General features: G+C 39.4%; 1 protein-coding gene across 1 annotated transcript in view; it reads left to right on the top strand.

Annotated features, from left to right (window-relative positions):
- LOC107756681 (slit homolog 3 protein-like) overlaps positions 1-8,728 on the top strand; it is a 175,540-nt gene that overhangs the window by 131,352 nt on the left and 35,460 nt on the right. The window contains exons 15-18 of the mRNA XM_016573881.1: positions 1,746-1,820; positions 2,360-2,503; positions 3,560-3,703; positions 6,772-6,935. Of these exons, the coding sequence (XP_016429367.1) occupies positions 1,746-1,820; positions 2,360-2,503; positions 3,560-3,703; positions 6,772-6,935 (527 nt within the window). The remainder of the gene's footprint in view (positions 1-1,745; positions 1,821-2,359; positions 2,504-3,559; positions 3,704-6,771; positions 6,936-8,728) is intronic.

Here is an 8,728-nt window from a genome sequence, read left to right as displayed (position 1 = left end):
GGAAGACGATGGGGTCTGGGCTCGCTTGAGCCACTGAGACGAACATCAAACGCTCCTCCCTATGGGGACGTGGAGGAGCGCACGGGAAAAAAGGAAAAACAAAAACTTACAAAAACACGGAAATAAAACACGGGGAAGGGATGCTGCTTACAGTTAGGTCCGATGTTCTGTCACGGTGCGGGGAGCAGGACACACACGAAACATGGAACAGAGTCTGACAATTATACTATTTCCACTTCAAAATGTAACATTTAATTCAATGTTATACTTTGTTTCTTTGTAAATATTTGTCGAATTTACTAGCAGTTTAAAGTAAATCTTTTCTGCATAAAATTCAACAAGATTTGTATTCATCTACTAAATGATGAATAAAGAATGCACATTGTGTGTGTTTTGCTTTTTTATTCAATTTATGAAGGTGCTGTAAATCAAATTATGTATTCTATAGTAATTGTACCATACTATGGTATTTTTAAATGCAACTTAGATTAGCTTTATTGTACATAAAAAAAAAAATAATCGTTCCATTAATTTTAACAAATTGACTGTTTTAAAAGGCTGGTGCTGTTCATGTGCCTTTAACTTGTAGATGCAATTTTTCCGACATGACTTGAATGCACCAGTTTTGGAAGACATGATATCTTGTGTAATACATGCACAGAACAGGGGTTTTCAAACTATTTTTTTTTTTTAATGACCCAATTATACTGTGAAAAATTAGCATTTTAAATATGTGTGAAAAAGTCTGCACACCTGGGCTCCAAAAATACAAAAATTTGATAACGGACTACCACATATTTTAAATATGTGCAAAATATTATATGAAAATATTTACAATAGAATTTTGTTTTCCTTGAGATGCGGTCATATCAGTAAATGCATTGTCTATTCATATCCATTGTCTATTTTCAGTAGTGTAGCAAAATATGAAGCACTTTGACCATCATGCAAAATTCCTGTTTGCATAAATTCTTATTGAAATTACTGGATTTTGCCCAGGGAAATTTGCAGAGCAACGGTAAATGTGACTATACTTTTAGAATTTTTCTAATTGTGATTAATCTCAGGATTTTCAACCAGTGTTTAAAGCAGAATGAAGTAGTCATAATGTCATTTGAGAACATATTTTATTTTATTTTATTGTTTTATTGTTTTACATAATAAAATATTACATAGTGTTACTTATTTATTTATTTAAAATTTACATTTAAATTCATTCATTTTATTTTATTTCTTTATTTTTACGTTTCCTCCTGCTTTTGCAACCTCCTTGCAGCCCCAGTTTGAAACCCCTGGCATAAAGTAGTATGCCATTCCAAACTACATCATCTGTTTCCAGATGTCTCCATTTATCTGCATTGCCCATTAGCCTGTCTTCCATATCCACTGTTATTATTTGAAAAAGAATATGTCCTTCATGTTGTCATCACTGATGTTGAGGGACAGATGAATGTGTATGAGAGTCACATATCCAGCGCTCATACCAGAGCGAGCGATACTGATTTTTCATTATGATGACATCACAGTCCTGATTATACAGCGTCTCCCACATAAGAGACTGAAACAGAGACAGCGCCTGAATGATAATCACTTCCCATCACCCTTAGCTCTCTTGTCTCCATCTCACTCCTACATGCTCCAGTGAGGTTTCCTAGTACTTTTTGCTGTAAGACTTTATCTTATTATTATAGCTTGTGAGTACTCTACTTACTGTTGAACTATTAACCTCTGTCTCTCTCCACCAGACGGCTGAACGACAATGAAATCTCCGTCCTAGAGGCTACAGGGGCCTTCAAGAAGCTGCCAAACCTGCGCAAGATGTACGAACTGGTTTATTTCTCATTTGCGTTTGAAGGGTTTGACTGCTGATTGGCATAGGCATATCTGAAAAATTCAGCTTTGTATGCAGTCAATGCTATGGACAACAGGACAAGAAAAGCTTCTGGAATATTCGAACCTAATAGGAAAACGCATGCAGTGATTTACTGTCAGGCAATATTTGCAGGCCACTCCAAAATTGGAAAGATCGGTGTTCGCTCAGGAAGAGGACCGGTGATTTATCATGCATGAAATTGCTTACTATCTAGCACAGTTATAAATTGGGCAGATCTAAAATCCCGACCTTACATTTTACTGAAGCACGGTTTAAAATTAAGCTGTGAATCTTCATAAACGTGTGTTTAGGATACAACCACAGCCTATTCATGTGATGAAACAAAGACATTTGCAGTGTACCATTGCAACCTGTGCTTTCTGCCATTTGTCAGAGTAATGAATAGCACATTTGAGACACATTAAAAGGAAAGCTTGCGTCAGAGCGCAAGGGGAGTTAATGTTTTCCTCAATTCTGTGTTTGCAGAAACTTAAGTAATAATAAACTCCGGGACATCCGTGAGGGGGCGTTTGATGGGGCCGGAGGTGTTTTGGAGCTGCTGTTGACCGGAAACAAGCTGCAGTCAGTCAGCGGACGGATGTTCAAGGGTTTGAGCGGCCTCAAAACGCTGTAAGTATTGCCACTGTTTCACGTTTAAGCTCATTTTTCTACTGTTATCCTGCTCATTAAAATGAAGACATGCCTCTGAGCCACATTTACATTCATATATTCACACGGTTCTGAATATAAATGCACAAACACTAGAGTTACGACATTGGAAATGTGCTTCAGGAATTGCTCATATAGGTTATTTTAGAAACAAATTTTCAAGAAAAATTGCCCATTCTCAGCAGAAACCAGACTGTGATCGTCAGGTCTAATCAAGACTTACGGGCATAGATGTCCTCTATGCCGGAGCGCTATCGGAAACAAAGATGCTAATACAATGCCTATGAAGCCTGGTGGTTAGAAAATGCCTTCCTAAGGTCTGCTGTGGCTCTAATTAGCTTAATTGGAGAGAGAGGAGTGCATAGGAGCAAATGAATGGAATCATGGTCCTGCAATATTGGATTTAGTGGCTTTCAAATCCCAGGAGTATGTGTCCAAATTGAGTTTGCTCGTCTCAGATCCCTGTTTGTCAGAGTTTAATGCCGAATTTGCTGCTTTCAGGTTTTCATCACGGCAGACTCTGGTTTGCATTTAGCCCGTTTGTGCTGCTGAGGGCCTTTAGGAGAACCTGATTGATTTGGGCAGCTCAGCCCTCCCCAACCACACGCACACAAACTCATCTTGTCCCGTGTCAAGCGGCGTGCTGCCTCAGCGGCCTGCGTCTGCTGCACAGACAGGATCTCCGAGAGCATACGCACATGGTTACAGAACAGGCCGCGATCCAAGATCACCGTTTACCTGGCAATCTCAAAGGCCAGCGAGCCAGAGACTGAAACAGAGACTTTTCTCCCTTATACCTGCGTGTGTGTTTACCCACTCACTGCGTGCATGCCACATTTTCACAAAATAATGTTTCTGAAGTGACGTGTTAGCAGCCATACCATAAAACCGTGATTGACTGAATGCATTACAGCAGCTGTAGAGTCTCATAAACTCTCCGTTCCTCCCTCCCCATGAGCTGCGTGCTTCTGTCTGTCAGACTCAATGTGATCCAACCTGCCTCTGTGTTCCCATCAGGATGCTGAGGAGTAATCAGATCAGCTGTGTGGATAATGCCACCTTCACCGGCCTGAGCTCCGTTCGCCTGCTTTCCCTCTACGATAACCGGATCTCCACTATCGCCCCGGGAGCTTTCAACACCCTGCATTCCCTCTCCACCATGTGAGTCCTCCACCCTCTCACACACACATACACACACACACATTCCCCTCTGTGCCATGGGTTCACTTGATCAGTTATGCATCCACAATCGACTGAAATTCTTTAGTGCTAAAAATCTTTTTAATAATAATACTTAAGAATTAGGCATTTTAAAGCGCAGCTATCTCTGCTGCCTAATAAAACTATTCACTGAAGTTGCTGTATCTGTACCAAACCCACAAATGAGTTAGTTGAAAAATTCACAAAGACGCAGGAAGTCAAACACAGTCTATCGGGTCATGCACCACCACCAATCAAGCGACTATTATACCTTCATATGCAAAGCGCATGAGGATGTGGTTCGAGCAAAGAATTCTTATTGTTTGCACATGTTTTTCAAAATTATGAGGTTATGTTTTCTTGTCTCGGTTGTTCTTGAACCTTAGATGAGAAAATGTTGGCTTGCCCTGTGGGGCAGGGTGAATTATTCAAAAATGGCTAAAAAGGAAAATTGCTCTGCTGTCTAAAAATGGACTAAAGATCGTGTGTGATGATGATGTCCATACAAAGGCAAATGGACTGAATTCATTCTTCTGCCATTTCATTTTTGTTTTTGATTGTATGCTGTAAAGAAATTGGAAACAGCTGGAGAAAATGGAGAGTGGTGCATTTTTTAATACAGATTAATATCTGCATAGCTTTTTGCGTGGGAGGTAAACAAAGAACTGATCAACAAAAAAATTAACTCTAGTGTGTCACAGCCCTGAAGGAATGACAAGAAAGAGAAAGATCAACAGAGAAAGCTGAAAGAGATCTCACAGATGTTCATAGATAAACAGATGCTGTTAAGCATTCAAAATAACTTCTGGTGGAATCATAATTTAGGAAAAAAATGGAAATGATGACTGCCAACACAGCGAGCATCTGTAACCATTTGAATTATCATATCAAGCTGTATTCCTGGCACACATCTCAACGTGCAGCAATACACATGGTTCTCTTTTTCATTCAGTGAACCCTCTCTACTAGCCGAAATATGTGAGCAGATTCTGAGCAGAGAGACTCTCAGGTTGTTCTGATTTGCATGGGGTGTCATTCATTCCTTTCTGACCATTTAATCAAGTTTAGCATGCATAAACAACAGGAAGAATTTACACAATGAAGTCATCTAATCAGTAACATATATTTTCCTTTTTTATCAAGGCATAAACAAGGCGTAAACTTCCTTGACAACCTTTTTCTAGCTTAGCACTATAGCATAGTTAGTTTTTTACTTTGTTTTGTTTTGCTTTGCTTTTGTTTTTGTTTTTGTTTTTGTTTTTTTATGTTGTCATGTGTTGTTTTGTTCTTCCATACTTGATAAAAAAATACATATTTACATTTTATAAATTTTATTTTTTATTTTTAAATATTGTATTCTAAAATAGAATAGAATATTCTTAAATATTATCTTCTATATTCTATTTTCTATGATTAAATTAATAAAATTATTAATTTAATTTTAATGAATAAAAATTTAATTATTTTTTAATATTCTATTCTTTTTATTCTAAATATTATATTTAATCATTTGTGTATAATAAATAAATAAAGGCACTTGCCACTTGGGTCATGGATTGAACAAAGTTTTTTTGTTTGTTTTTTTTTTGAGACCATGTAGAATGTAACGCATACTGCTTTTCAACTAAATGAACATTAATACACATGTATTCCATGTATTATGTATGGAAACTGCAAAGCTTGTTAAATTGTTTCTTCCTTCTTATGCCATAAGTCAACTTTTCCAATCAGTCTGTTGTGCATGCTATTTCTTTCAGACTCTCTTTTTCACTTTATTTTATTTTATTTATTTTTTGTGCCAGCTCTCTAATTACCTAGCGGCTGACACAGCCATGTCCATTTCAGCACAGGGCAGCTAAAAATATCCAAAGAGAGAGAGAGAGAGAGAGTGCCGGGCCTCCCCAGCTATTCTCTTCCCACAGTAGTGCAGCAGGCATGTTGGGCACACTTCCCTCCTGTTTCTCTCTCACTCCATCATTCATCCCTCCACCTCTGCCCAAATTAGAGCGGAGCGGGAGTGTGTTTCCGGTAGGAGAGTTTGGAGTGAGCAGTCAGGACAGAGGTTACTTTTGAATGCTCTCAATTGTGATTATCACAGTAAAAAATAACCATGTGTTTTGTCAGTTATGTTACATTTGTTAAATTTAGCAGCATAAATATTCTCTCATGTCTAGTTTGTGATATCATTCCTCTCAGCTGTCTTGTGTTTCTTTGCCCTTTGAAGTGAGTACAGAAAGTGATGTAGGAGTAATTCAAGGCAAACATATTGATATAAGGTGTGTTAACATGATCCCATCCCCTTAAGCTGCGAAGCATCTATGGCAAAGCAGCGGAAGGTCAGCACACTCGATTAATTTATCCCGCAGGCTGTAGTGTATAGCAGTCACTCTCAGCTACTCTAGTTCCCACTGTATGAAAGAGTTCCTCTGTGCCTGTACTAGCGCTGCTGCTGCTGCTCCTGCCCGTGTGTTTCAGCAATGCATAAGTTAGACGGGCGTCTGAGTGGGCCGTCAGCCGGCTCCCTGGTGGGCCTTCTAGAGTCATTGCTGGTGACGCTTTCAACACAAGGCTACAATTTTATGCTTTAGGTCTTTGTGCCACCACCTGAACTTTCAGAACTCAGTGAGGACGCATGAAAAATGAGCCAATAAGTTAATTCCGAAGCCTCTAGTCCAGTGGTCCCTGTAGCCATTGGTTGATGGATCATTCTGTACCCAAACTTGATGAAAATGTGTCTGTGTCTTATTCGTGAGCCCTCATATTAGTGTTAAAAGCTTGTTGTAGCTGTTATAACAGTTTTATAACCATGTAATAACATAGCAAAACTTGCTATCAAATATTGTCAGCATTGCAGGCCACATCACAGTCATAATATGTAATTGTATTGCTATTTAAATGCAAATTCAGTTCTCCTGCTGGGTTAAATGGGCTGAAGTTGAATCGTTTATGTGGTAATTTAACCCTGCTGATTGCTTTCCGTTGTAATTATATAGTAATGGGGTTTGTGTTTTCTTTCTGTTTGTGTACAGTAACCTGCTGTCTAATCCCTACGTGTGTGACTGTCACTTAGCCTGGCTGGGACTGTGGCTTAAGAAGACCAGGGTGGTTAGTGGCAACCCACGCTGCCAGAAACCTGCCTTCCTGAAGGAGATCCCCATACAAGATGTAGCCATGCCTGATTTCTCCTGCGACGGTATAACTCTATTTTGGGCCACGTCCTCTTGTACAGTATCTGCTGCTTGCCCTGTTGATGGATAAGTAACTTCCTGCAAATTCCTGCATCAAAGAATGTAAATTAAGCAATAAACCACAAGTCATGCATCACATTGATTTTACCATAGGAAAGAAACAAGCATAGCCTGACCACATTAACTTTGGTGCAATCACAGTAACCAGGGTCCAAAATTTACTTCTACCACAACTGCCAATTGCAAGTGATTAATAGTTTATAAGATATACTTTTATTACAATAATATGATTGTATATAATAAAATTATATTATGATTCATGATATAAAATTATACAATTATATTATTTATGTTTTATGATATACTGATCATAAATATTGCTTACTGGGCATTCAACTGTATATTACTGTAAAATAAAAATAGATTAAATTAAATTATATAAATAAAATATTGTATTTATCAATTATATAAAATGAAATAAATAAGAAAATATTTCATTAATATATTTTAGAAGAAGGATTTATATCTATTAATATAAAAAAAAAAATTAGGGTCATACTTATAGATGACCAATACTGCATGTTTATGTGGAGTTAATTACCCTGCCACTGTTATACTGTACACATATACAGGTTTATCACCTGTTGCCCTCAAAAATACACTTTGCTTTCTTCTTCATGTTTGTTTTGTGAATTTGCAAGAATTTCTGCAGCATTAAATCCTCTGTTAAAAAGGCTGATGAAAGTGAATAAAAACATGATGAAAAAGCAAAAAACAGATTTAACTTTGTCAACGTAATAATTAAATGACTATTGAATATAATGCAGACCTGAGGCTTTAGTGAATTTCATTATTGAATTTCATTTCATTAATTTAATTTGTAAATTCCAGAAAGCATTAATTTGGAAAATCTTTCCACTATGAATTTGAATTTATATATATATATATATATAGTCACGGCCACTCGGGGAGGAATGAACGAAGGTGCGGGAAGACCAGGAGTAATACAAATCAAAAGGGTTTAATGAGGGTAACGCTCGGAACACAGGGAACACTGGAGACATCAAGTAGAAAGAATGACATTTAACAGCAGACGCACAGACACCAATGGGACACACCTGGGAGCAAATGAACTAATTAATTAAACACAGCTGGAAACGCATTCACACAATGAGGACAGGAACAGGAAAGACCAAATAAGGAAAACAGGAACATACACGTGACAGATCGCCCCCTTCCCGGACGGCGCGTCCCGCACCGTAATAGTACCATCGGGGAGGGGAGGCTGGTGCAGGACTGGAACAGGGCGGAGACAAGAAGAGCCTCCACGGCGGATCAGGAAGCCATGGCAGAGCAGGAGACTCAGGGAGCCATGGCGGAGCAGACAGTTCAGGGAGCCATGGCGGATCAGGGGTCTCAGGAGGCCATGGCGGATCCTCCGTGACCTTAGCCGGCTCGGCCACGGGCATATGCACCCCCCCCAAATTTCTTGCACTTGAGGGCGCTCTGGAGGGGATTCAGGGACTGGAGCCCTCTGTGGGCTATACTCAGGAACTGGAGCCCTCCGTGGGCTATACTCGGTAACTGGAGCCCTCCCTGGGCTTAACTGGGGATCTGGAGCCCTCCCTGGGCTGAACTGGGGATCAGGAGCCCTCCCGGGGCTAAACGAGGAATCAGGAGCCCTTCCTGGGCTAAACGAGGAAACAGGAGCTCTCCCTGGGCTAAACGAGGAATCAGGAGCCCTCCCTGGGCTTAACTGGGGATCTGGAGTCCTCCCTGGGCTTAACTGGGGATCTGG

The sequence above is a fragment of the Sinocyclocheilus rhinocerous genome, unplaced genomic scaffold, assembly GCF_001515625.1.
Source record: "Sinocyclocheilus rhinocerous isolate Xijiao unplaced genomic scaffold, SAMN03320098_v1.1 scaffold892, whole genome shotgun sequence".
NCBI lineage: Eukaryota > Metazoa > Chordata > Actinopteri > Cypriniformes > Cyprinidae > Sinocyclocheilus > Sinocyclocheilus rhinocerous.
This window is presented reverse-complemented; position numbering and strand designations above follow the sequence as displayed.